Source organism: Coccomyxa subellipsoidea, assembly GCF_000258705.1.
Source record: "Coccomyxa subellipsoidea C-169, whole genome shotgun sequence".
NCBI lineage: Eukaryota > Viridiplantae > Chlorophyta > Trebouxiophyceae > Coccomyxaceae > Coccomyxa > Coccomyxa subellipsoidea.
In genome coordinates, this window is record NW_005178035.1 from 11,337 (window position 1) to 39,292 (window position 27,956).

Here is a 27,956-nt window from a genome sequence, read left to right on the forward strand (position 1 = left end):
GCACGATCTTTGAGTGTGCATTGGGCGGGATGATTAGCTTTTCATAAGAAAGTCCATCAGCAGTGATGGCCAGAGTGTTACAGGCCCAAGAAATTGAGGCTGGAGTTGAGGAAGATAGTGGTTATTTCTATCAGCGCCTTGGCGAACTCAGATTTACTCCAGATCCATCCGACGGAAGCCAGCAAGGTCAAGGACAACGTCTGGCGGTGGCATCAAGACATGGTGTTGCAGTCTTTGCTGACCAGAAGGGTGAGGTTCAGATTTGAACGCAATAGGAAATTCGAACCGTTGTGTCTGTCAAGATTGTGTTGATATCATGATGACATACTGCACTCTGTACTTGATGTGACTGGTTGCCAACACTGGTTGCCAACACAATTAACTGCTCTCTTCCTCAACCTGCGTTGTCACTTTTACATTGCCTGATGGAACCAAGCTCATAGTAACACCAAGTATGTGACACTGCTGCAGAAGTGTATGTTGCCAAGGTGCACGATCTCCTCACTGCAGCCACAAAGGGAGAAGAGGACCAGTGAGTGCCACTGTCTTCAAATCAGTTCATTGGCTAATTGCTCTACACCCTTCATGCTCTGCTTGTATTGCGAAGGGTGAAAATGGATGGATGTACATGATTGATGTGGCTGCAGGGAGCTGCCTCCAGCAAACGCTGAGGAAGTGTGCGCCTGCACCCTGCCCGTGGCAGCTGCATCCGTTGCCCTGTCGTCAGATGAGGAGCTCCTTGCGGCCTGGGACAGCAAAATGATCTATGTCTGGTCCCTTAGCATGCTGATCAACAAACGAGACACGATGCCGCTCACAGAATGGCTGGTTCCCGATGGAACCCCAGTGAAGCAGGTGGGGGTTCAATCCTCATTCTTTGACCTTTGGCATGTATTGAGTGAAATTCACTTTGGGCAGTGCCATTCACCAGAAAACCCCCAATCAGACATGTGCCAAAGTGTGCTTCCCGTGTGCAGCTCGCTTGGAGGCCGCTTCAGGCGCCTGATGCAGTGCCAGAAGCTGCAGTGGTGACGATGAGGGGCAAGCTTCTAAGGGGCAGCCTGGGAGGACGACTGCAGGCGCTGCCAGACGTTGCTGCAGGCGTGGTGTCCTGCGTCGCCTGGTCGGCCGATGGTCAGCTGCTGGCGCTCGCATCAGCAAACTGCATCACGGTGCAGCATGTGGAGTCAGGCCGGCACTTCCGCACAGAGTTTGACTCGAAGGTAATGGACTTGAAAGCCCGACTAACCTTTGTTTGCCAGGCCTCATACTGTGTGTCTGCCTGGTTTCGGTCAAGAGCAGGAATCAATTATCTTTGCAGGCGAGCACACACGGTGCAATCTGACAAGATGTTCGCCTGTCATGTTGTGGGCAGGAGGCCAAAGATGCCGATGGCAGTGTGACTGTGGACACGCTGGCCTGGTCTGGGCCTAATTCCCTGCTTGTGTCAGCCAATCTGCACCCCAATGAAGACCTGGAGGCTGAAATGGTGAGCCCGTGTGCTCTCCATACAAGTTCGCTTCTGACCTTCTCTTTCACAGGGTCATTGAGCTGCTGGTACCCAATGTATCTACATCTGATAGTCGGTGGTTGTTGCAGGACATTGCACCTCTAGCGTTGGTGCGCTGGGCGGCGTGGGATGTCCATGCAGGGGCAGACCCAGAGGAGCTGCAGCTCACAGAGTTCATCCCGCCGCCCATCAATCCAGATGCAGCTGCGCGTGACTCTGGCCCATACGCCCGCATCGCCCTGGTTCCTGCCTGGGGCGCCATTGTGGTCGCCCACAGCAAAGCAAGCGACGACCACATCAGGCTGTTTGGTGCGCTGCTTTTTCAACCAAAGGATGCAGATGTGATGAAAGATGGCAGCAGCCCAGGTCCAATTTCTTGCATGTAGCATGAAAGTGTCATCCTGTGGGGCATGTGCATTGTTGAAAGCATAGGCAGATTGCTTTGAAAGCTGTTGATGCCCACTGCAGGTCACGAGAGGGCTGTTGAGCTTCATATCAAGCATGAATGCTGACGGTGCATGGTGCGCAGAACATGTTCCCGGCGGGGAAGCCAAGGGTGTAGATGTGACGGAGGACTGGAGCGCAATCAGGATTCCCACAGCAATGGACTACAATGACAATTATGTCACGGGTACCATTTCTGCTCCTAACTGTTGTTGAAGTGATGGCACTGGCAATGATACTGGATGCGAGTCCTCGTGAAATGTCTTTTACAAAGGACAGTATCATGACAATTACTGTGCGCATGCAGGCTTGGGTATAGATTTCACAAGCACAGAAGTAGAGGTGATGCCACCTGATCCGGAGGCCTCAGCGCTGGCGCCTTCCCCAGTGCTCCTGGTGGCCACATCCGATGGCGCCCTTCGTCTGTTCACCTTTGCCCACATGACCAAGCCCACTGAGGGAATCGTGGCACCCGCGCGCCCCTACTCTGACACCCTCCCTCCCATGGCATCCGAGGAGCAGGTACGGAACTGCAGTTTCATACATCATTTACGGTATCCTCTGCTCAATATACAGGACCGGGAAACTTTACGCTTTTTGGGTACAAGAAGGGTGGAGGGCATCAATGTGTTTGTGGTGCGCCAAAATGCTGAGTGGCTCCAATTTCACATTTGCAGGCAGAGCAGTCAGAGATGACGCAAGAGCAGACACAGGACACCGCAGCAGCTGCCCCGCTGCCATCTGACAATGAAGAAGAAGAAGAAGATGAAGAGGAGGAGGAGGTAGAATCGGTCAGTGCCAGGCAGGCAGGAGAGACAGAGCCGGCAGCAGCCGCCCCCAGCAGCAGGCCAGTGAAGGCACAGGAGGCTAAAGCCGCAGCCACCGCACTCCCACTCAGCAGCGACGAGGACGACAGCTCCTCATCAGAGAGGGGCCCGGAGACCAGCAGCAGCAGCTCGGCCCCTGCGGCCAGGGCGGCTAGAGCAGCGCTGCTGTCCAACGACTCAGACCTGGAAGATGACGCTGACAGCCTGGCCTCCCAAGGCGCCAGCTTTGACGGCGGGGAGCGGCCCAGCATCAGCCGCCTGGACCTAGCGCAGCAGTCAGACGAGGACGATGGCGCGGAGAGCAGGGCCCCACTGGGACCCATGACTGGCCGCAAGCTTGACTTTGGCGGAGAAGCTGAGGCCCCCCAAAAGACGCAGCAGCCGCTAGCTCCGAGCATTTTTGGCCAGAGTCAGGCAACGCCGTCGCTCTTTGGAGCACCCTCAGCGCCGCCCTCAACTTCGGCGCCTTCCACCTCTGCTGTGCCCATTGCCAGCATCCCCAACAGCTTCAGCTTTGGCAGCCTGCCAGCATTCTCATCCGCCTCAGCTGGCGCCTTCGGCCTTGGAAAACAGACGGCGACCACAGGGGCTGCCTCGTTTGAGACAGCTTTGGACGGGACAGCCATTGTGAGTGCGCCGAGAGCAGAAACCCCATCAAACCTGGGCATCTTTGGGACATCTACGTCTCCATTTGGTGGAACATCCAGCTCAGCATTTGGAGCTGCCTCTGGGACAATGCCGAAAATGCAGGTAGGCTCAGTTGATTAATCTGGAATCAATGCTTGACATCCTTCCATCCTCCCCTGTAGCAATGAAGACAAAAAAGGGAGTGTAGGTGTTTATATAAAACAAATGCAATCGTGGTGTTTTTCAGGGCTCCCAAGCTCTGCCCCCTCAGCCGCCGCAGTCTGCAGCTCAGAAGGCGATAGCCAAGGCGAGGGAGGCCAGCGAGGCAGCCGCACTCTCGAAAGCTGAGGCAACACCCTTTCCCCCACCTGCACTTCCCAGTGCAACGCCGCAGCCTTCCTTGCAGCCAGCAGCGCCGGAGCGCAGCGCTTTCACGGCACCTGCTGCCACAGCATCAGCACCGCGCAGCTCGCAGCAGCAGCGCGCAGTGATTCCTGTCCGCCAAAAGCCGCCAGCACCCGTGGCCAGGCTGAAAGGTGCCATTCGACGTCTTTCCTGTATACATGGGTCAGGTGTGAATGCAGGTGTCAAAACGCTGTTGGGCATGATAGCAGTCCACTGGAGCATACAACATGCGTTGGTTAGGTTAGGTGCCTGAAGCGTCTTGTCAATCGTATTGGCAAGATGAGGCCCTCAACACCCAAATGTGAGTGGTATCGTGCGCCGCGGGTGACTTGTTGGTGCCGACACATCTTGCTGCAGGAGAGAGCAAGGAGTTGGCGGCCATGGAGGGGGATTTCCTGAAGACCCTGGCGGAATCCAGGGAGATGGAGCACGCATTCTCCGAGGCAATGGCCAGGTCGGAGGGGGATAAGGCCAGCGGCCCTGGCACACGCCTGGGCTTCCACAGCCTGCAGGAGAGGACGGACGCTCTCAAGCGCTCTGTGGCAGACATCCTTGACAGCCTGGCCACTGAGAGGCGGCGCTTTGGCGAGCTGCACAATGGCTGGAGGGTACGATGATATTCATCCAATAAATGAAAGGCCCTCAAAGTCCTGCAAGCAAATCCAAATGCACGTGTTGCAAGCATGCATCAAAAGCTGCACGAATAGTGCCATTGTGTTGATGCCTGTTTGTGCATGTGCAGGAAGACAGGGCGCGGGCAGAGGCGCTGCTGTATTTCAATGGCAAGCACAGCGAGCGCGCATCAGCAAATGGCGACGTAGATGACGACGATGCGTTGGACCCTGCCCTGCAAGACCTGGCAACCTCCATTGACACCCAGCTGCAGGCGCTGCAGAAGCCATCCTGCCAGCTCAACGACTGCCTCAAGGTGGGTCTGTGATTTCTCTTGAATGCCTGCAAGCTTGACAGAATTAATCAATGGCAGACATTACAGGACTATTGTGCATAAGTCACATTTCTGTAGAGTTTCTTGAATAGAGTCATAAGGATTAGTGCTCTTGGCCAGGCCCTGGAGGAGAGGTTGAGCCTGCGGCAGTCAGGCGCTGGCAGTGCCCCACGCGCATCGGCACAACAGCTCTACAATGCAGTGAATGCCCAGACGGCTGTTGCCAGTGCACAGGTGTGCATCAAATTCTGTCGCTGCAGTAATTGCTTGGGTGTGTTTGTAAACAGTTGTAGCAGTGCTGCTTACATCGGCAGAGACATTCTGTGCAATCCTTGCTGCAGATAAGATTTAATGCATATTTACATGCGTGTCAAGCTTGCTGTGCAGCTGGAAAGGCTGGAGATGCTGTGGCAGAAGCTGCATGACATGGGCATCAGCGGGGAGGACGATGGCGAGGAGGGCGGCAGTGGGGGCCCACCATCATTCCCCTACATCAGCGCGATCAGTGCAAGCCGGCCCTCGTCCAGCGCTGTTGACAGCCCTGGAGACTCTTCCAGGCATGCATGCCTGCTCCTGCTGCACCTGATGAATTCTCATCTCTTTGAACTGCACAAGCCCTGTCCATGTATCAGCAGCCACAGTCCGAGGGACCCTCCTCTGAAGAGCGCCAGTCATGCCGAGGAAGGCATGACTCGCCTGGTCGCACAGAGGCTGAGGGGCGTCATCAGCACTCAGCTGGATATAAGTGCATCTTATGCGCTGTGTGGGTGCAGGCCGACGTGGCAGCAGGTGCGCAAGAGTCCGCTGGGCAGGCCAAAGCCGCGTAGGCCAGCACTCTTGTCGCCCCTGAGCAGCCTTGCAGCACCTGCAGAGTCGCCCTGGGCGAGCACCTCTGCCGGCTCCCTGCGCCGCCTGCTCCTTGAGAAGGTGTGACCTGTCCACGCTATAAATGAAATTTTCCTGCTGATTGATATTGTTTTTGACGTGAGAAGTATTTGGAGGAATTGCAAATCATTACGAGCTGTGTCAGCAAACATTCCAGTTTCTGCATTATCCACAGGACCCGGCACATACAAGTATACTGAGATGTGGTATTATAATGGCAGGTATCAATTGAAGGCGGCGGTGTGCGGCTCACCAGGATGAGCGGCACAGACTTCTTGCGGCCACCACGGGCCAACGGTCAGGATGCCACTGAATGGAGCACCCCAACAAAGGACGTGTTTACCAGCCAGCAACCGCCTGCTGTCGAGCCTGCCAAGCCCGCACCGTTGGCATCTCCGTTTACGTCCTCTATACAGCCTGATGTCGGAGCAGTCACATTCAAAGCGCCGACTCTACCGAGCTTTGGGCAAAGTGCAGGTGAGCACCCAACGCACGCATATTAATCTTTTGCTATAAACTTTTTAACGACGACAGGAACTAGGGGTATCGCTAGTGGAAACTTTCAGCAATGTAAGAATTGTCTTTGGGAAGCTATTTGACCTTCTCTCTTTTGCCCTGTGCAAATTTGCATATCAGATAGAAGGGAAGTAGGGTAGTGGCAGCGCCACACCTGCCAAAGTAGGTCTTATGTCCTGCGGAATGTTCTCAGTGCCACCTGGCTGCTGGCAATGCCTACAGCAAGGCGCTGTAGTGTAGTGCTTAACACATTGTACTTTGAATCCAACAACCCGAGTTCGACTCTCGGTAGTGCTTCAATCCCTTTTTATTTTAGTTTCTTGCGTGAATTACCAACCAGCTATAATCAAATCCACCCTCTAAATGTAATGTGTTCTGTCTGCGTGCAGGCTTGACAAGAGCTGGGTCATCTGCCGCTGTGCTGGACAGGATCCAGCCGCAGGCAGCTCCAATGCACCAGTGGAACCCGGGCCACCGAGCGCGGCAGCCATCCATCTCTCCGGTGACTGTTCAACCTGCTTGCTGATCATTGACAATCATGTTCAAGACACCACACCCTAGAAGACACCGTCTGTGAGTGGGTGGCAGTTGATGCTAGAGCTCGCTGGATCAGGCGGGCAATGCTGCGGAAGCAAGGGGGCAGCTGGCCAGGAAGGAGTCGACAGCAAGCGCTGACTCATCAGGAAGCACGTCCAATGCACTGCTGCGCACAAAGCATGCGCGGCCCAGTAGCACGCCAGACTTTGCTCAGGTGCATAGCCCGATCAATTTGGATCAAACTGCTGTGAAGGCCAAGCTCCCTGGTATCCTTGTCCAGGAATTTTACATTACCCTTAAAATAGAGATGGCTTGTAGAAGCATATTTGTGGTTCTGGAAATCTGGCCACCACTCTCTCTGTAAATCCAATAGCCGGCTACCATGCGATGGCGTGTGACTGTTGTGTCATTGCTGCGTAGGGGCCTTCAAAGGGCAACGGGAGGCCGTTCCAGAGGCAAGCCTCGGGTATGGGCCTTGCGAGGGCAGGATCTGCTGCGCTGGGGCCTGCAGAGCCAGCTGACTCGTCGGACAGTGCCGCAGGGTCCACAAACAGAGGCCCGACTCTCCGAAGCGCACCACCGCCCTCTATGCAGGTGACCCACTTGGCACAGTCTTGCATTTCCCACAGCTTCCTTTCCCCACCATGTGGCCAAATTGTGGCTAAATTGGTGGCCAATATAAGAAGAACGGGGCTGAGATGAAGAGGCAAATGACCAGGCTAGGTGCTTGCCATCTGCAGGCCTCCATACCAGAAGATGCTGTGCCAACCCCCTCGGCAGCCAAGATGCCGCCAGTACCGACCAAGGCCGCGCTGGCAGCCGCTCACGCGCATGGGCAAGCTGCGCTGCAAAAGGCGGCCCCTTCGCCGGCCGCAAGAATGCCGCCCGTGCCCAGCAGAGCAGCGGTGGCAGCTGCACAGGCCCAGGGACAGGCTGCACTGCGCGCAAGTGGCGCAACACCTGTCGCCAAGACGCCTCCGGTCCCCGACAGGGCTACTGTGGCCGCGGCGCAAGCAAAGGGGCAGGCGGCTCTGCAGCAGAGTGCACCAGCGCCACCCGCTGCCAAAGTTCCCCCCGTGCCGAGCAAGGCTGCGGTGGCGGCTGCTCAGGCGCAGGGGCAAGCGGCTCTGCAGAAGAAGACAGCGGCGGCCGCACCCGCGGCAAAAATGCCTCCCGTGCCCAGCAAAGCCGCGATGGCCGCCGCGCATGCGCAGGCACAGGCGGCGCTGCAGAAGCCCACCCCTGCCGCACCGAGCGCCAAGACAAGCGCAGCCACGGTGCGCGGATGTCCTACATATATGCTCTGCGCATGTTAACAAGCAGCAATGCACAGGATAGTCTCAATAATCGATGGACACCTGATCTTGGGCAGCTTGGTGTGTCTCCATAATTATATGGCCACTTCCTTCTTTGCAGGCGTCAATATCAAGCCCATTCGCACCTCCCTCCGCGTCGGCAGCGCCTGCCGCGAGCCCAGCGCAGCCGGTGTTCAACTTTGCCAAGCTGACCACCGGCGATGCAGCCTCCCCTGCAGTGAGCCAGCCTGTTGTCTCCACCGCACAGCCGTCAGTTGCCTTCTCCTTTGCGTCCGCCATGTCAGCATCCATGGGTGCGACAGGCACAACCACAGCTGCCGGCCAGACTACCTCACTCTTTGGCTCCATGCAGGCGTCATCCCAACCTGCAGGGTCCAGCCCAGCAGCATCCCAGCCACTGTTTGGTGAGGATCCAGCTCCTTGGTGTCTGTCATACAGAAGTGCAAGGACTCATGTGCTGGCAGATCAACTTGGGCTCATGAACAATGTCATGCGGATACTCCTTGTTGCACTGCAATCTGCCATGTGTTTGTTGCTGACGTGCCTGAAATGTTTGCAGGCTCATCTGGCGTGCCGTCCCCTGTGACATCGTTTTCACAGCCTCTCGCCTCAGCGCCAGCACCGAGCATCAGCTTTGGAGCTCCATCAGCAGCCAACTTTGGATCCACGGCAGCTTCCGCAGCACCTTCCTCTACCTTTGGGGGCTTTGGTCAGCAGGCTGCCACACCCAGCAGCCCTTTGACATCCACCTTTGGTACGCCCCACTTGCTCCTCTGTTCCTAGTGATAATCAACAGTCTTTCTCAGACATGTATGAATGGGTCTCGCTACAGTAAATGTGTAGGGCACCATTCAGATGGTTTGCATTGATTTGCCTTGTGCCATGTGAGCAGGGAGCCAGGCGCCATCACCGTCCACGTCAGCTTTTGGCACGCTGTCCTTTGGGACGGCAGCTTCCCAGCCAGCATCCTCCCCGGCAGCACTGACTTCAGGTCCATTCATTCTCCACCTTTCAAATGCAGCATCGTGTCTGCATCTTTATCCACACCATGTGCAAGCTACATTAGAGAGCATTCAACATTTCGGGTGTGAGCATGACTTTGTGATTTTCTTCCAATAATTTGTTTGTTTGCCTGCTGCAGGTTTCAGCGCCTTTGGCGGCCTAGGCCAGCCGACACCAGCCAGCACACCGGCCGCCTCCCCCTTTGGCAAAGGGATCTCATTTGGCACACCAGTTGCGTCGTCAGCCCCAAGCCCCTTCGGCAGCTTTGGGCAGCCCTCTAGCGGCGGAGCAGCAACGGGATTTGCCGGATTTAGTCAGTCGTCGCCTGCCTTCGGCCAGCCGCAGAGTCCCATTAGCTCGGCCGCGCCCAGCAGCGGCGCCTTCTCAGGCGGCTTTGGGCAGAGCTCGGGCTTTGGGCAGGCGGCGGGCGGCGGCTTTGGGCAGCCCTCTCCCCTGGGCGGCGCTTTTGGGCAGCTTACCAAGCCAGGTCTGCTTTAAACTCCCCACTTGAATTGTAATCACAGCCAAAGTTTCTCCTTCTTTTTCACACTGCCGCGTCCACTTGAAAAGATCACATGAGCGTCGCAACCTGATGCTTTCATTGCCAAATTTTGAGATGCTGCCGCCCTTAATGCTATCTTGCAGACAAGAATTGTTGCCGGGTCTGTTCAGCAAAGTTCTCTCTGACAAGCCTGGCAACAATGCAGGTTTCGGACAAGCGGCGGCGGCATCTCCGGCATTTGGCGCACCAGCGATGCCCGGGTTTGGGGCTCCGGCAACACCAGGCTTCGGGTCGCCTGCAGCGCCTTCCCCGCCCTTCGGCAGCGCCACTGGCAGCAACGCCTTTGGCGCGGCGGCCGCCCAAGGAAGTGCGCACCATATCCCTCAAGCCGAACCAAGTTTATGGAACTTACACTGTTTTTTGTTTTGATCATGATGGAAATTTTAATTTTTGAAAAGATCCTTGCATTGCATACAACACTTGATTTATTTGCAAAGCAGAGCACTGTTTTATCTCGCTTCATGGCGGCATGAAATGTACACGAGCCCCAAAACTTCAAAAGACTTGCTGATATTTTCTGAGGCTGTCGTTGAATACCGTTTCTGCACAGGTGGGTTTGCACCGTTTGCTTCCATGGCCGGGCAGCCCAGCGCATTCAATGCAGCTGCCCAGGCGGGCGGCGGCTTCGGGGCAGCTGCGCAGCAGGGAGGTGGCTTTGGTGGCTTTGGCGGGGGGTCCGGCTTTGGCGCTCTTGGCGGTGCAGCATCCTCTCCGGCAGCAGCCCCGGGCAACAGTGACATGTGGCAGATGCGCAAGTGAACACATGCGGCAGATGTGGCCGATCACAGGAATGTAATTGCAATGCATGTCAGAGCTATAGGATAGCATGAGATCCACCTTGTGTGTGCAATATGACTGTCAGTGCTAAGCGTGTGCACCAGGTAGCATTTTGAATAGAGATTCGCTCCTGCTGTAAGTGCTTTCAAGGGCCTTCGTTTTCACTTTGGTGACAATCTTGAAGTTCCAAAGCGGAAAAATGAATGCTAGCAGCTTGTAACCTCGCACAATAACTCTCATATAACGATACACTGGAGTACTGCCTGGTAATCAAGCCATCGTTCACAAATAAATTGTATTAATACTATGTATTAAGGGCTTGGATGCGTTTGGTCACGATGTTTCTTCTAAAAATTCACTGTATGCATTGCCCTCTTAGAATGGCATAGGTTCACAGCACAGCATGTTGACTGTATACATCTTGGCGTTTTTCTGGTTCCTCTAATTCAGCCTCACTTGTACTTCAGGGCCTTCTCCAGGGCAAATGCATATATGGCATTTACTGTGCGCGGCCGCGCTTTCCTCTTGGTCTTCTCGCCCTTCGCTGCGGGCTGCTTAGATGCAAGGTACTCGTCCAGCGGCAGAGTGATTGCCCTGCGCTGCTCCTCGGCAGCTGCCGCACTCAGGTACCCATAGCTGCACACGCATGACAAGACTTCAGAGTTGCAATGAGGATGACACATCACCAGCTCTACAACACACAGTCGCCAGAGCATACCATTCTTACGGCATCACTTCCATGAACTAAACAGATACAATAACTTAGAGTGGCTTGCGCCGGACAGCACATTAGCCTGGCAATATAAATAAAGCGTATAAATAAAATCCCTGACCAAGGAACAGAGTGCTTCCCTCTGCTTGGATGCAAAAGAATTGCACCACAGGACATGCGCACCTCTGAGTGCAGAATAACTGGCAGGCAGCGATCTCTTTGTCGTACTCAGTGATGGGGAAATTAGTCTTGGCAGCGCGGCCCTTCTCCAGCACTATGGCGCGATCGTACATCTGCGCAGCCCTCTCCTCCTCATCATGAATCCCAAAGGACACCTGCCACCCATCAAAAAATCCACCTCACACTTTCTCCATTATTTTATTATCATTTCATGGAGTTCCTGCTAAGAGATGCAAGGTGCGTCTGCTGAAGAGATTCAGGAGACGGCTGCTGCATAGCCTACCCATTGAAAAACTCGTCAGATCCAAGTAAATGTGGTGACAGTGCTCACTTCCTTATCAGCCCCGCCAGCTGGGGCCAATTCACATTTTGGACAGAGGTGACAATCGTTTATGTTAATATCTTTTATTAGGCTGGGAGTGCTCACATTCTTCATGCCGCCGAATGAGCCGATGCGCGTCTCCCAGCGGCCCACGCGCCCGGACACTCCCCGGAACTTGGACTTGCCTCGCGCAAATGCATTGCTGCGGCGGCGAACCCAAGAGATCACCTCATCCTGCATGCCAAGCTGCCAATTCAGGACAGGAGATCCGCAGCACTAGACGTGCACTTGTGCTATTTGTTAACAGCAAGTGACAAGCACATGACCAACGGCCTCACATTCCTGAGAACCATCGGTCACTTTTGTTGCAGCAAAGGCATCCTCTACTCAACACTGGATTCTAAGATGCTCTGTGTCCTGCTTGATCTTCATGATCCACATGTCAATGATTGTAAGGTACCTGTGACAGGTCCTTGAGCTCGGTGGACAGCTCGGCAGAATAGGTGGCCAGAGGAAAGTTTGTCTCAGCGTTGTAGCCCTTGCAGCCGAGAGCGGCCAGGTCGTACGCATGCGCTGCCTCCTCCTCTGTGGCAAAGCCCCCCAGATAGATCTGGCGAGCGTTCAGCCACAGCGATGCCTCCCACCTATATGTCTGCCTGCAGCACACAACAAAACCACAATCCTGATCTCCTGGAGCATTGCCGCAGCAATCATCAATCTCCTAGGAAACTTGACATCCAGGGGTAATTATCCTGGGATCCACGCCGGGTCTTCCGGGTCATGGATGAAAATTCTGGTTTGCCCAGAGCAGGCTATAAATGTCCAAAGGTGCTAGGCAGGCTGCGCTCTGGGAATTCCCAGGGGCGCCACAGAGGCACAGAGGCTAGACCACGTGTGCACACTGAAAGTATTCTGAGGCCCTTCCAACCCTGGTTCCCGCGCAATCTGTAGAACATACACTCCGTCTAAAAACAAGGGAAAATGTCCTGCTCAGAAGCAACGCACTTGTGGCAGGAGACGCCCTTGAAGCTGCTCTTGGGGACATGTGGCAAACCCTGCTGCGCATCTCGCTGCGGGAACGGCCGCGGCGGAGGAGCCTCCTTCCTTGCGGCCCCCCTCTGGCGCACTGGCGATGCCTCGGTTTCAGCCGCAGCAGCTGTCTCAACCACATCATCTTCCATTTCACGCGGCGCTGCTGCCGCCAGTGTATGAGGGCCTTCGACTGCCGAGGGGGCTGGTGAGGGCGTGCTGAACAGCCGTGGTGCCTTGCCTGCAGTCAGTGTGAATCCTTAGCCCTGAATTCATAACTCCCTGATGTAGAATGTCATCTTGAAGCCATTGTGCTTTCTTTTGATGCTCGGCATCTTGACTCAAGCCACAAAAGGGATAGAAGTGTGATTCTTGTGATGCAGTCCATTTGAAGTCATGCCTATGAGGGTCGCTGAGCTCTGAAAAGGGAGGGGCTTCGTGCATCTCCGAAAGATTTTCGGGAAGCCAACTGGTGGCCTCCAAGTATCCATTGAATCAGGCTAGCACGCCGCGAGTATGGGCCAAGCATGGGCCGTTAAGAGCCACATTAAGTTGCTTTGATGAAGCCATAAAAGGGTTCCGTGCCTGCAACGGTTGGCCGGCCGCCATCCTCCGGCAGCGGCCGTTTAGCGCCGCGCCTGCTCGGGCTCCTTCGCGACTCCACCGCCAGCGGCTCATTCGGCATCTCCTGGGGCTCTTCTGGCGCCTCCTGGAAATCGCCATCTCCTGGTATCTGCAGGCCACTCGGCCAGCCCTGCAGGGTTTGAACAGTGGTGTGCGGCGCTACGATGGGTGGCTGTTCTGTATCTGGCATGGGCAGGGAGGTGTCTGACAGCAGGCCGGCAGTTGCGAGCCATCCTGTTGAGCTGGTGCTGCTCAGCAGGCTGCGTAGGGAGGACACCAGGCTGCCGAGGCTTGAATTGCTCCCATTCTGCCCATTTGATATGCCGCACTGAATGCTGTGTCCCTCATCCCCTGGTACCTGCAGTCACTCGGGGTTGTCAACCAAATCATCTTGAATGGCTTGGCACAAAGGTTTGATCAGCTGCAGCCACAGCTGTCATCATTGAGGCATATTAACATGTACAGCTCTGGCAAAAGTTTATGGGCTTGCTGCATTGCTTCTATTGCAATCATTGACTGAGAGATGTGCGATTTCAGGTGGCCGCTGCCGTGCTACAGCAATACCACACCTTGCTAAGAAATATGAGGCGATGAAGTAACATGCCTGCAACTTGCCCTGGGACAGCAGCTCGTGCAGTCTGTCTGTACTTGAGCTGCGCTGCACGCTCTCAAACTCGCGGAGAACATGCTCCAGGGTGATTGAAGTGGAGGTGTCCAAGGACGAGGGTAGGCTTCCCATTGAAAGGCTGGAGACGCTGAACGATCCGCTTGATGATGAGTATTTCTTTAGCAGGCTTACAGCCAGTTCCCACTCTCCCGAACGCAGTTTCCCCTGCAAGGCAGACAGACTATGGTCAGGAGCATCTCGAAGGCTGGAGTCACCTTTGCAGACCTGATGAGTGCGTTCAGTGGCATGATCTCGTGTGTAATATTTCTCATGTACATTACTTACAATCAAAGCGTCTAGCGTATCCTGCTTCTCCGCAAACACATCCTCTGCGGAGCCTGTTGTGCCTTCCATCGCCATGGATCTACTCAAAGGTGATGGCGACTGCAAGCTTGGCTGACCGAACCTTTTCAATTAAATGATAATATATCATTGGAATCTTTCCTGACTTTTTGTCTGAATGCTGCGAGAAGAGAGGTGTAAACAACGAGGACTCTGTCTCGAAGTTAGGCAAACAATGATATCGCCATAATTTTGAATGCGGTATGGAAAAAAATGCCAGTTAGATTTCCACTCCACACGTCGATGTGATACAAACCAGTGAAAACGAGAGTCTTCTTCAAATGGATTTCTTCGGGAACACCGATTTTGCGGAAGCTCATTAAATTGTGTCCTGCCATGGAACGCCTCCTCGACATCGAAAGAAAATGTTGAGTGGTGTCATGTCAGGACGAAGTGCACACTTCTGAGGAAGAAATATCCTACAGAAACTGTCATTTGCACGGATTAGACAAGGTAAGTAGCGTCCGTGACACACATCTGCTAAAAACATCGCCCATCGCCAGTACATAAGTTCCCTTGAAACGAAGAAAACTCCGCGATGGGCAGGAAAATATGTCCAATTCGTTAGTAGAAATTTTTATTGGATGTTCAAAAGGGGTTGCACACTCTTATCCCAGTGAACAAGAAATCCAAAATGGTTTTACGGTGTGAACCGTCGAAACGCTTGCTACTCGTCCACAGTGTCAGTTGTGGTGCTCGCAGCTGTACGACATCGAGATTGTTTTATTTTATGCATTTTACTTACAGAGGAATTTCCAACAAGTAGTTTAGTGACCACCCCTTCGCGTTGAGGTGAAGCTGTGTTCTGACACTAACCTTGCTGACAGGAGGCAACTCTGAGACAGCATGCTTTCGCTGACCTCAACGAAAAGTTTGCTACGACAGGAACGCCAGATACTTGTGCTCCAATGCCGCACGCAGATTCAGCTCTGGCAGGCATTGCCGCTGCTGGCAATGACCCAGAAGCGCTCGCTGAAGCAATTGAACAGGCTTCCTTTCTTGATGCCACACCTGGCGAGGACCGCCAGAAACTGCGTGGTAAGGGATGCAAATTCTTTGGCTGCTTCACGCAAATTCTGAATGTAGACCAACATTTACTAACACTCACAGAGCTCATCCCTGCATGCTGCAGCGCCGCAGTTCCAATCTCATATTAGCTGAAGCACTGTGAAGCTAAGGAGTCTCCATTGGAATATTACATATTAATATGGCCTTGAAGAGCAATAGCCGCTTGTCAGCAACAATCTCGTGCCCTGCAGCTGCAAGGACAAAGCTGAAGAAGATGCTGAAAGATGAGGAGGCGAAGAAGGCAGCGGCTGTTGCAAAGTCCGCAGCTGACAGGTCACCTCACGCTAAGGAGGTCCGCACCTGCATGCCTGTGTTCAACAGCTTCACAAATTGTCGGGGCAATCCCAGAGATTGATGATCTGTCCCATAAACCTCGCTTTAACTTTGGCAAACCAGAAGCACGTTCCTGAAGTCAGAAAAATAAGCCCAATCCCAGGGGCAATCCCTGGGTTGTCAGACCCTCCCCGCATGCCCATGCTCAACAGCTTCTCCTATTGCAAATTTTGCAACATCATCAAAGAACAAGGATTTTGCTGAACACGGTGTGTTGCGCAGTCCTACGATGTCAGTGAGTTTGCAGCTCTGGTTGAGAAGTACGAGAAGCTCAACTGGAAGATCATCTCCAAGCCTGGAGGAGCCACCGTGAAGCCAGACGACTTCTACACCCTCTATGGGTGAGCCACCTCTCGTCACAATGGCATTTCTGCATGTGATGGTGGCTGCAGACCCACTGCGCACTGTGTTAAGTTGTTCTTTTCAAATCACGGTAGCACGTCAAGGGGGAATGCAAGACACACGAGGCAGTGCGAGCACCATGTGAGCGAAAAGGCAGCCGCACGATCTTATCTGCAATGCATGCAACATCAAAGCCACTCTCTGGCATTTTGCTGCACTGTTCTACATCCCAGCTAGAAAGGGTCTGAGAAGTCTGTGCAGCTTTGAGCAGGACAGCCCATGTCCCCAACCAGAGTTTAAATTGCTGACATGTAACCCTCTGGAACCTAAGGCCAGTCTGACCCTTAGGCGGGGAATCCTACTGCCTGTAAAATATGAGGCATGCAAGGCCTGGCTCACATATTATTATTATCATTATTATTATTACAGATCGGCAAACCCAAAGCCAGAGGCCAGAGGGCATACACGCAGGGCGTCTGCAGCCACATCCGCGGGGCCTTCATAAGTCTGCAGCCCATCACTCACTCATCATATACATGCATGCACTCCTTGCCCCGGATGACTACCAATCTATATCCGGGGCCTCTGGCCTGCCAGCAACGCAACAGCATCGTAGGTGACTACATATACATTGACATGCAGGCTGCACATGGTGGCCGTGAATGGGGAGAACACAGCGGAGCGTCCCATGTGGACGGAGAAGGGTGGATTGGACTTTGAAGGGCGGGCCAAGTGGGACGCCTGGGCCGCCGTCAAGGGCACCAAGCCCGACAAGGCCAAGCTCGAGTTTGTCAGGGTGCGCGCAGTCCTGAAATCAAATGGCAAAGACTTTTCACCTTGGAAGTTTCTGCTATTATGTTTCACTGCAGGTGTGGCATGCCACACAGCTGGCGCAAGCAAGGGTCCTGCTGTTGCAGCATAGCCTATCATGATTGACCATGGGCAGATGGCTTGTGATTTAATTTATGAAATGATGAGAGTGCTGTGAATTCCAGGACTGCAAATGTTGCACTGAGCCCTCTGCTGTTTGCAGGCGTACTATGAGTTTCCTGTGAAGGCCCTGTACACGGACACGCGCTAATGGGGACAACAGGTCTTCTGAAGGAGTTCAGAGATAGTTCCCACACACCGCATGTATTTGAATTTGGATGCAGAAGTTTCATTTCTGACTCTTGTCAATCCCTGAATGTCACTAGGTCATCTATGACATGACTGGCGGGGCTCCTGACATCGCCCTAAGAGGCTTGCAGAGAGCTGCAAGTTATGCTGTTCACAAAACTGTCGAGAATAGGGCAAGCACAGCTAGAATATGTAATTACCCACAAGATTCTTTTGATTTCCAAGACATCCATGTCAGTTAACTGACTGCCAAATTAATCAATGTAGACCTTCCAGCACTTCTGTTTGCACTGCAAAAAAAAATCACGCGGTTCAAGAACAAAAATTGTGATAGTACTTGCACAGGATGTATGCAATTGATGCAGCATCTCAACTTGCCTCAGCTTATAATAAAAGTCTCCTCACTCTCATCTGACAATCCTCTCAGTTCACAACAGTCCCTTGCAGAACTTCTTCATCAACACTTGATTCCTCTGCAGCACTCTCCGCATCCGCCTCTGCAGCATCATCTTCTGCCGCCTCCAGACTTTCAATCTCTGCCAAGGCTGACGGCCTCACTGCTCCCGTGGTGGGGTCCTGCAACAGAACAGCCATGTGCTGATTGGACAAGACCCGCAGCACTAAGTAGACTCATTGCTACAATTCAAAAGTTGCTCTCTCGCTCAATTCCTTGCTAAAGACAACACAAAAAAACAGAGAGACACTTCCTCGAACAAGGCGGGCGCCATCCTATGCCACCAGTCTCCCAAGTCACAAACAGTAGATTCCAATAGCAACATGTTGCTCCTTACAGAACGTCCACCTCCAGATCCCATCAGCTCCGTTGCTCTTCCGACACAGGAGACTGATTGTCGTGCAACGCAGACATACATTAATGGCGAGACAACACGGTAACTGCTAACCAGATGGAAGGCCTGCAGGATCTAAAAAGGGTATATTTTCCCTCCAAAAATTGCTATTGTTTTCAAATTCAAACACGAGCGCTCACCACGCGTGAGGCGAGGGAAGCCAGGTGCGCCTGCAGTGTGGCCAGTCGCTGCTGCGCGGAGGCCTGCTGCGAGCTTTGCGCCTCCCGCAGCCCACTCAGCTGCGACCGCAGCCGCGCAGCCAACGCCTCAGCCTCAACGCGCGCCGTCCGCTCCTCTTCTAATGCTTCCTGCGCCCTGCGTGCCACGACACAAAAACACATGAGCAGATTTACATATTGTGTTGCAATTGCTGCTGCAAGTCTTCTGTGTTCCTTGTGAAGCCTATGGATGTTTCCAACCTCACACCCTTTATGTAGAGCTCAGAAGCTGCAGCGTTTAAGGCTTTGTTCAGACAAGCAGCAAGGAGCAAGCGCACAAATGCAGTGTGCGCTTTAAGTCAAACGCTTCTCCTAGCAGTCTCACGGGTCCACCGTATTGAACATGTAATACTTTTGCACCTCTGAAGTATGTTCTAAAGGCTGTCCATATGCTGGGCAAACGAGCGTCCTCGTCGCACTGCCTAGATTCAAGTCGCCAGGGAGATGAGCAACCTCGTCTCACTGGGGGCTCACGCTCAGGCATTGGAACGAGGGGTGCCAATTTCCCCAGCATAGCACAAAGAAAGCTATTTCAAAATCCCAGCCAAATGCCTTCAGCCAAAAGCCCACTGGGGGACACACAGCATGCCACATTATCTTGTAGTTCCAGACGCGAATTGGAATGCATTTCCCAGTGGGACAGGGTGATCGCACATCCATGTGCCAAAAGAACCCTGCAACTCCAGCCCAGACTTTGATTGTGGCTCTAGAAGCAAGGGGCCGCTCACACTGTGTGTTAATCAACCCTGCAATCCCAGCCCTGTGTTTGAATACATTTCCAAATTTTACGAACAGAAAATAGGGCGCTCACTCGTCGGCGGCCAGCTGTGCCTCAACCATTTCGTCGCGTACGGCCTGTATGATGGTCTGCATCTTCATCACCGCTGACGTGGCGTCCTCACGCCCCGCACGCTCCTCACTTGCCTCATTCTTCACCTGCGGATATCACCAATACATTAAAGCCACCCCCAAAAATGATCGATTCATGCATCCTGTCCCTCCATTCACCATGTTGCACCTGACTTGAGAGGCTTTTGAACAACTGTAATTGACGTGCAACCAACGTATTTCCAGTAGTTTCTATTGACGATCGATCATCTTATTCCCCTGCATGCCAAGTATCTTACACCTGACTTCAGGGGCTTATGAAAGCACGGGTGTGGCGGTTCTCAATGCACATTGATCACACTTGATGCTTGTCATGTGCCCAATTTCAAGCCTGCATGTGAGGGCTGCAGTCACCAACATAAGCACCTTATGGCACCCCTGAGCCACCTGGCTCACCATTGCACTGTGGTAAAAAAGTGGCACCACCTACAGCTATGCTACTTGTCTGGTAGATCAAGGAGGGACACAGCTTTTGACATGGACACAAGGTGCCTTGGAAGCGGAGCAGCTGCTCACTGACTGAGGCATGGATCTCCAAAGAAATGCATGCTTTTCCTGGGATATGCCCGGCATTCCTATCAAGCAATGCACTCAACACAGGGTGTGAAGGGACCACAGCACAACAAATAGCAACTTGTTCAAGCGCACCTGGTTGACCTCTTGCTGCGCCTCGAACAGCTTCTGCGCGTAATCTGCGCGCTGCTTGGCCAGCTGGTCCGTCAGCGTCTGGGTGCGCCCCTCCAACGCCTCTGTCATCTTCTTCAGGCTTTTTGCCTCTCCCTCCACCTGCGACATGCACCGATTGAATCTTGCGGCCAATCAGCATTGCGACTTTCTCAGCCTCTTGGTATTTCCTCGCCGGGGTTTACCCCATAATCCAACGTCACAGGTGCAGCTCAGAGAGTATCGGCACCATACTGCTATCTCCCAGCAAGACGTTGGTCACAGCTCAGAGAAAATGTAGCCTCGGCACCAGACCTGTAGGCTCCAAGTATGCACTTTAACACAGGAACACACATGGGGACGAGGGGCACAAGGTCCAGATATGCAGTCCAATGTTGAACCGAGCAACCTGGCACCCACAGCAGCGCTAGCATGCTGGTGCCGAAGAGTAACGCAGGAGGGCAAGGCATGAGCAGGTCCCGTCAACTGAACAGGCCAGCCTTATGCATTTCTGTCACATGGATCGCAATTTGAGGAGGCTGAAGCGTGATACGCTGCTGTGCCTCAGTCCTGTGATTGTTAAAAAATGCGCATTTAATCTCCCTTTCGGAGGTCTTCTATAAATATAAGATGAAGTCAGCTGGGGAGAGCAGGGAAGTTAGGGGCTGTGTTAGGGGCCGTGCCTGCATGATGCGCGTCTGCTCGCTTTCCAGCTGGTCGCCCACGAGGGAATACTCGCGCTTCAGCTGCGCAACCTGCGCCTCCAGCTCACCGCCTGCTCGCGCAACCAACACCTCACTTCGCCATTCACAATATCTTCAAACACACGCTATCAGGGTAATATCATTTTTCAACAGACGTCTAGTTACCCCTCAAATCATAGGAACTCCTCTAACCACGAAGGAAGAAGATGCAGTATACAGTTCCAGCCTGCCTGCATGTCTAAAGTCAAAACACCCTAGTTACTGCATATCCTACAGCACAGATTGGACCAAGAAGGAGCAATGCTTATGGCAGCACAGGTGAAGCAACGGAGGTGCAGGCTCGCACTGGATTTGCGCTCGGCCTCGAGCTGCTTGGATGCTTCGCTGAGCTGGCTGCGTAGTCCTCCCAGCTCGCTGCGGAGGCTGGCATTCTCAGCCTGGGACACCTTGTTGTTTGACACCTGCAGCCCAAGTTGTAGCTTCTGATCACCATAACTCAGGATCAAATCTTCTCAGCACTGAACAGCTGCAGACATCACGGCACCTTGCTCAAAGGCACCTTTTGCCGGCCATGCATGGCAGGTGACGTGGATTGATGTCTTTCAGAATGTCAGTAGCCTAAGGGTTTTAAGAGTACAAGTGGACAGACAAAGCCGCCGTTCGCAAATGACAGCGCCTGCCAGAAGCAGGACAGTCGATGCTGAAGTCAATTGCGCTACGCATCGCAGTCTCTAGATCCTTCTGTATATTAAGGGAGTATGCACCTCGGCTGCCAGCTTGCGTTCGACGACGGCGGTCTCCTCGGACAGCTTGGCCAGGTTTGAGCGCAGCTGCTGCGTCTCCGCCACGCTGGCGGTCAGCTGCCCGCGCAGCTTCTCCGCCTCGCCGGACGCGCGCGCCAGCTCAGCGCTCGTCGTCGCCAGCTCGCCCTGCGGTACAATCGCTTACATCAGCAAAAGTTGGTGACATTAGGGCCCCAGATCTCTAGGACCAACCTCAAAGATCTCAGCGAGCAGCCACCTCCTTTGGGTGCAGCCTCTGCATTCCAACACTAATAAAAGGACAAAGCTGCTTTGCAAAGCAGCTGAAGGTCAGGCCGTGATCCATCTTGGGGAACTCACACTCACGTCGACGCAGAAGATCTGCCACCCTGACACCTGCCCCTACATGTGCCAGCATGTGTTGACATCGACCTACAGCCAAGACACACCAACTCGCGGCAGCCCTAGCCGATGTGGAACTTGCTGAAAACCTGCAGCGCCACGATCTTGGCGCGCTCGTTCGCCAGCGCGTCGTTGGCCGCCGACAGCTTCTCGTCGGCTTCAGCGCGCACGGCAGCCGCCGCCGTTGCGGCCGCCTGCGCCTTGAGCGCCATCTCGGCCGCCTGCTCCTTCATTATCGTCATCGCACGTCGCATGTCCAGGTTCTGCTTGCCCACCTGCAATCAATTTGCTTCATTTAGAGGGCTTGAGTATCAGGCCTATATACCAGGCATTCTGCATGCAAGTCGGTGCACTCCCGGCAAGCCGCATCGTTCTTGTGTGCTTGCTGGAATGAGAAACGTGAGACTGAGGAGGACAAAACAACCTCAGAGAACTTCCCAAAGGGTGGAAGTCAATGAATGTGCCATTCCTTTCAGCATCATCCAGCATCCTGAGGCCTACGTCTCAAGATGCAACTTTCTGCAGTGACGTCCTGCACTGAGTATGCACAGACTTTTCGTCGCTCAAAAGGAGCTTAGTAGAATTCTGCTATGAAGTTTTATAATTCACAATGAGTGCCCACCGATTCCAGGGTCCTGGAGGCGTCGGCGCTCTCCTTGCTGGCGGCGGCCACCTGCGCCTCCAGCCGGGCCACCTCAGCCAGTGCTGCCTTGCGCTCAGCCTCCTCCTTCTCCAATGCCTGCGCAGACAGTAAATCAGTCACCGTTATCATTACTATCCATTCCATGACCTCCAGTCTGAAAAAATCGGGTATGTTGAGCAACACCTGTGCAAGTATTGTGAATTGTCAGCATGTTCCTGAGACCAGCATTGCCCAGCCTGCTGACAACATAGTGGGCACAACCAGCATAGGCGGTGCTGTGCTCGAGGGCTGGATTTGAGTGTATCTGCTGTTTGTATTTGTGCGTCTCGTAAGCCAGCAGTAATGTTGACTGTGCACTTCAAGAACTTGCCTGGGAGAGCTTGGTGTTGGTGATGACCATCTTGCCCTTCTGCTGCTGCGCCGCCTGCAGGTCTGCCTGCGCCTTGTGCGCGTCAGCCCCCACGCGTGCCGCAAATTCCCTGTGCGCAATTCCCCAGCACACACTATTCATACACCGCCCACTATGCGAGCCTTTTTGTACCTTTTTGAAAGCAATGTCGCAGCAGGATAGCACGAGCAGTAATCCGACTGGGTAGTACAGAGTGGGTATCACAGTGTGACCATATCCGCAGGACCTTGTCTTAAGATGGCGCTGATGGCCGTTGTCTGTTGCACGCTGAGCAAGCAACTCGTGCTGCGTGGTTGCATTGTGAACCACACAGCAGCAGAAGGCTTGCTCTGAGTGGACAACAAAAGCCGGTCATCAAACCCATAAGAGGGGAGGCATAAATACAGTGCACGCAACATAGAATTAAATTTCAAAACCCACAGGTGATCACGCTCTGTTGCCAGCTGAGCAAGCAACTCGATATTGCACAGTTGCATCTCAAACCACAGGGCAGCAAGTGGCCTCCCTCAGGTGACGAAAGGAGCAGAACGCCATCGCAAGCTCTGGACATGTTAGGCCGATTATCTGAAAGTTCTTGAGATTCACTGAACATCGTCATGGCGAGTGCAATCTGTTGCAGGCTGAGCAAGCACCTCTTGTTGTATGGTTACATTTTGAATCACACAACAACAGAATGTTCACCCACTCTACAACAGAATGTCTCCAATGTTGCACCCTACACACACAAAATCAACCGATTGGTGTGAAGCGCACCGCTGGCGCTCGAGAGCGGTCTCCAGCTCGGCGAGTTCCCGGGCCAGCTCGCGCGCCTCGGAGTCTGCCGCAAATTTGGCGGCGCGCTCGGCTGCGGCCGCCTCCGCCGCAGCCGCCGCCTCGGCGCGCGCGGCCTCGGCCGTTCGCCGCTCGGCCTCTAGCGCCCTCTGCACCAGCGCCCTCTCCGCCTCCACCGCTGTACGCGCCTCAGCCTCCAGCTGGACCTGCTCGGGGCGATCAACAGCGTCACATCATTTGTTTGCAGGTTGTGTTCGTCTCGATGCCATTACAACTGCTAACACCTCCACCTCTGCAGTGAATGGATACCCAGAGCGTCATAAGAGAATGGAGGTCACTTCTGCATGGGTTGAAGAGCCCCTCAACCCCTGACTAGGTCTGCTTGGGGTAACATTTCCGCACTCACTTCATTCGTATCGGTGAGTGCACCTTGCAGGCGAGTTGAAGGCATTACAATTGTCGCTATTGTCACATGGACTTCACAGAGCACCGCTGCAAGGATTGACTAAAAGATGGTAACACGTGGGATGTCATAGGCAATGTTAAGGGTTGTTAAAATTGGCAAGTACTCCATCATCTGCAAGTTTGAGAGATGTGTGATGTCCCACCTGGCGCTTGGAGTCGATGGCGGCAGCGGCCAATTGCTCCCGCAGCTGCTCCTTCAGCCGCTGCTCACGCGACACGGCCTCCCTCGCCTGGCTCACCTGTGAACCAGCTCCAACCAATCAACAGCTGCTTCACAATTTGTTGCACTTCTAAGCTGCCTCTCAAACCACATCATGCACTTTCCAGCTGCGCCTAAAAAAAGGCAGTGGCAGAGAGCCGCCTGTGGTTGGAAAGTCGCTCAGCACCAAGGAAGATGCGCGGCAGCTTAAGAGCTAGATTTTGTAGCTCAAAGAGTAAAATACATAAACCACTTCAAGGGAAAATAGGGATGTACCTGGGAGCTGAGGCCGTCCACTTCTGCGCGCTGCTGGGCTCGCTGCGCCTCCTGCTCGGCCTCCAGCCGCCCCTGCTCACCTTTCTGCAGGTACAGCAGTCCTCCCAGTCCCCCCGCAGCTACTATCCCCACCCCATTCTGCGCACAAGATTAAATGGTACATCTCAGCGTAATCATCGGTGCACACTGTGCTGCCATGACGTAAACGTGTAGTATATTTAATGTCCCGTATTGTATGACTGGAGGAACGGCCAGGGAAAGTTTTCTCCAGTGTTCCGGAGCCACAATAGACACTAGCAACTTGAGCTGCGGTGTGTCTAGCCGGCCAAACTCCAAATCTGCTGGCATGCGAGAGACCTGAACACCGGCCTCCCTTCGAATTTCATGCCAATATGGTCCCTCCTCCCCCTTGCCCCTGTTTTGGCTTGCATTGCTCATGTTTCCTTAAGATCGCACCAGCAGCGAGAAGCCGGATGCCTCCTCTTTGGGAGCGGGCGATGCGCCTTTAGTCGACAGTCCTGCCGCGGCAGGCTCGGCCTTCTTAGTCATTGGAGCTGCATGGTTGACTGGTGCGGTGCTGCCTTGTGTTGTGCTGGGCGCTGGCGCGGCCGAGGGCACTGCTGCGGCTGCCTTTGGCGGCGGTGTTGCTGTCTCTGGGGCCTGCCGCGCGCTTTCCTGCATCAGCCACGCAAGTGGTATTACACAAATATATTTTGGTAACAAACAAGTCGGGCATCTGTCCTGGAATTAGATTAGCAAACCTGCTCTGGGGAATAACAAATTCTGGTATGGAACTTCTGAGGCGGACTTTCAGTAGGCTCCGAATGACAGGTGTGATGCTCACATCACACTTTGGTAATGCAAATTTGCCCATCATAAGAGCTGGTAGACCTGCTAAGAGACACGGCAGTAGCACAGGGCACGGCGATGTACCTCGAGGAGCTGTCTGCGCAGGCGTTCCTCGCTGCGCACCGACTCCTCCAGCTGCCGCCGCAGCTGCGCGATCTCTGCCGCCTCCGCCTCGCTGCGTGCGTTCCCTCCCACCGCAGCTGACTCAGCCTGCACCAGCTTTGACCGCAGCTCCTGCACCTGCGCGTGCATGCGGGGTATGGTGTGGCACTCACTGGTATCACAGTAATCACTCTGTAAATGTGACTCACTGTGTGGGCTGTAAAAGACCTAGTAACCTGTGGAACCGGAGGATCAAACAAAAGTAAGCAGAAGTAAATCTTTCCAGCGTTCGTGTACATGAAGGTTGAAGAGTAGATTCTCCCAAAACTCTACTAAATCCTTGCTACACGGCACAGAAGGATTGGGTGGGGTTGCATGCAGGAATGGGGATGCAATACCTTGGGGGAGGATGTGAGGGATGGCAGAGCGCGCTCGCCAGGCTTCATTCGCGCCTTGATGAGCTGCTCCAGCTCCTCGCGGTAGCGCTGCGACTGCTCCCCTGTCACGCTGGTCACTGCCCAGGCATGCCCAGCATTCCATGCCTGCGCGCAGCAGCCAAGACATGCAGGGCCAGTATTGCGCAAGCCAAGTCACAAGCTGAAAATGCTCCTTTAAAGTTATTTATGTAGAAACGCTGGCATGGCTAAAACGCAAATGGCACCCTCGACGAAAAGAGAGCCTCAGGCAGCAGGAATGCAGCTGTCAATGCAGCCAAATCAACATAAATGCGGACTCAAGAAGGTTGCCAAGACATATGCAAGCAAGTGTGAGGGTACCTCACAGAAAGGGGGAGAATAAGGCTATGCAAGCAGCAACAAGCACAACTCACCAGACAGGTGGCCACCAGCGTTGTTGCCAAGGCTTTGTGGGTTGCCGCTGGTCCGCACTTTCCGGAAGATGAAGCGCTGATTATAGTAGAATACTTTTCCCGTTTGGCAAAGCAGCTATGGCGTACAAGTTTTGCTCTGAAAGGACGACAGATAGTACTCCCACTAGACCCATGAGGCTGAATGGACAACTTTGCTTCCATGTTGCCCCCTGATCGCAAAACTGAAACCCCTTTGTATAAATTACCCTGAATATATGCCAGCGATCGGGCGATCAGTGGCGCAGAGTAAACAGCCTAGCTTCTGTTTGGATCGCCTAGTTAATGAATAGATCAATGCTTGACTTCTGAGACTTTGTCTCAACGACTTTTGCTCATGATGCCAGTAATATCCCAATCACTTCAGCCTGGACACCCTCAGATCGCACACTGCGGCTCCTCCGTGAAACAACAACTTTATCCAGGCTCCACAAAGCCCCACCAGAGAATTGGCTGGGGGGCCCGATCGGGCCCGATTTCCCGGGGGGACCGTTTCACGTTCGAACTGTCCAAACACAGCCAGAGAGCTTTCTCTTGGGAATACAATTCAATTGCAGGATTGCATTGGCACCCGTTTGATTTCATAGGCTAATAACTGTTGAATCTGCGATGAGGGTTATTTGCCTCCTTTTAAGATCACATGATTTGGAGTTGCTTCACACCAGCAGCTGGTGACCAGCTTCTTTTAGGAAGTCTGACCTGGTGGTGTCTCAGGCAAGGCTGCGTTTTGTGTGCCGCAATGAGTCTTGGACTCACGAAAGAGATTTTGTTTCCGTTGGGAAAAGAACTCACGTGCCCAGTCTGGTGCGCCGCTAATCCCTGCTGAAAACAACATCCTATGGCATTGACACACGTGGCTTCACAAGTCTACAGCCTTCTTTGCGTCTGATTGTTCAAGAGTTCATGCATACGACCATTATCTGATCTGATGATGATTCTGGTGCAGCCTGAGTTTGTTGAAGCCTCCCACTGCGCGCTTGCAGTGCTGCCACTACTTCTGCCAGTACGTGCCTGATCCTGCCGAACGTCAATTATCGCTCAGCAACAGACAATATTTCGCAATAATTGATAGTGCTGCCTGCACAGAATAACGAAGGTTGCCTTGAGAATTTTCATTTATCACAATCTGACTATTACTTGGCTGGAGCAGGAGCTGTATCCGAGAAACGTTGTGTACCCGATCACAGTGCCCCATCTGCAACAAAACAGCTCGCCGCAGAGACATTATCCCGTGAGTTGATCCACATATGCCTGTCTTCATCGTTTCAACATGCTGCTCAGCGACTCACTGATGGCCAGTTTCTGAAGATCGTGCATGAGCGAGAGCGGATCTTCTTAATGTTTCGGCCCCTAATGCACCCATTATTTTTGTCTGTTCCACAGGGATGAGCGGATGGATAGACTGGCGCAGCTGTATCGGCAGTTGGAGGCTTGCACAGGTTGGTACTTGATCGCTGGCTTTTGTAAATATCATGTCCTGCAGTATTCTGCTCCTGCAAAGCTGTTCAAGCACTCAAAACCTGGATGTCTGTGCTGCACAGGAGAGCAGTTGTTCTGCACCCAACTGCCTGCAGCCATGCTGGACGAGGAGGACGCAGCAGCAGATGATGCAGCTGACGAGGATGACAACCAAAAGGACCAAACGCCTGGAAATGATGCTGTGGATCGCCCTCAAGGTGGGCCCATCCTCTTCCATTAATACAAGTCTAGACTTTCACACATGATCTGCTCATTGTTCTGTGTCAGACCTTGCGGCTTCCGGTTTTGCCTGAGGCATACCTTGCCATCCCAAGCTTGCAGA

The 27,956-nt window shown here is 53.6% G+C and overlaps 5 protein-coding genes and 1 non-coding gene across 6 annotated transcripts; 3 read left to right on the forward strand and 3 right to left on the reverse strand.

The window, feature by feature from the left end:
* Positions 1 to 477: 477 nt before the first annotated feature.
* COCSUDRAFT_63339 (hypothetical protein) lies at positions 478 to 10,336 on the forward strand (the record flags this gene model as incomplete). Its single annotated transcript, XM_005647429.1, has 25 exons — positions 478 to 488; positions 648 to 855; positions 978 to 1,223; positions 1,376 to 1,489; positions 1,600 to 1,819; positions 2,040 to 2,141; positions 2,262 to 2,476; positions 2,632 to 3,531; positions 3,656 to 3,944; positions 4,171 to 4,421; positions 4,556 to 4,741; positions 4,880 to 4,993; positions 5,147 to 5,280; positions 5,533 to 5,686; positions 5,866 to 6,121; positions 6,550 to 6,662; positions 6,774 to 6,911; positions 7,118 to 7,291; positions 7,438 to 7,974; positions 8,114 to 8,417; positions 8,573 to 8,767; positions 8,906 to 9,004; positions 9,155 to 9,502; positions 9,723 to 9,884; positions 10,128 to 10,336. The coding sequence occupies 25 exons, from the start codon at positions 478 to 480 to the stop codon at positions 10,334 to 10,336; spliced, it is 5,679 nt and encodes a 1,892-aa protein (XP_005647486.1).
* Positions 6,386 to 6,457, forward strand: COCSUDRAFT_t40. Its single transcript has one exon. It is a non-coding gene; the product is annotated as a tRNA-Gln (tRNA).
* An 807-nt stretch (positions 10,337 to 11,143) lies between the features above and the next one.
* Positions 11,144 to 12,184, reverse strand: COCSUDRAFT_15728 (hypothetical protein; the record flags this gene model as incomplete). Its single annotated transcript, XM_005647430.1, has 3 exons — positions 11,144 to 11,401; positions 11,674 to 11,802; positions 12,029 to 12,184. Coding segments are annotated over 3 exons (543 nt in total), but the record flags the coding sequence as incomplete, so codon positions are not given.
* A 960-nt stretch (positions 12,185 to 13,144) lies between these two features.
* On the reverse strand, positions 13,145 to 14,248 carry COCSUDRAFT_63341 (hypothetical protein; the record flags this gene model as incomplete). The annotated part of the gene is made up of 2 exons (XM_005647431.1): positions 13,145 to 13,528; positions 14,174 to 14,248. The coding sequence occupies 2 exons, from the start codon at positions 14,246 to 14,248 to the stop codon at positions 13,145 to 13,147; spliced, it is 459 nt and encodes a 152-aa protein (XP_005647488.1).
* An 890-nt stretch (positions 14,249 to 15,138) lies between these two features.
* On the forward strand, positions 15,139 to 17,054 carry COCSUDRAFT_63342 (hypothetical protein; the record flags this gene model as incomplete). Its single annotated transcript, XM_005647432.1, has 5 exons — positions 15,139 to 15,268; positions 15,490 to 15,590; positions 15,854 to 15,972; positions 16,616 to 16,769; positions 17,007 to 17,054. The coding sequence occupies 5 exons, from the start codon at positions 15,139 to 15,141 to the stop codon at positions 17,052 to 17,054; spliced, it is 552 nt and encodes a 183-aa protein (XP_005647489.1).
* Positions 17,055 to 18,062: 1,008 nt separating this feature from the next.
* Positions 18,063 to 26,320, reverse strand: COCSUDRAFT_41958 (hypothetical protein; the record flags this gene model as incomplete). Its single annotated transcript, XM_005647433.1, has 16 exons — positions 18,063 to 18,255; positions 18,970 to 19,094; positions 19,695 to 19,832; positions 20,435 to 20,484; positions 20,760 to 20,874; positions 21,178 to 21,342; positions 21,666 to 21,851; positions 22,199 to 22,315; positions 22,617 to 22,698; positions 23,382 to 23,605; positions 24,008 to 24,103; positions 24,340 to 24,423; positions 24,796 to 25,014; positions 25,312 to 25,428; positions 25,689 to 25,832; positions 26,120 to 26,320. The coding sequence occupies 16 exons, from the start codon at positions 26,318 to 26,320 to the stop codon at positions 18,063 to 18,065; spliced, it is 2,256 nt and encodes a 751-aa protein (XP_005647490.1).
* Positions 26,321 to 27,956: the final 1,636 nt, after the last annotated feature.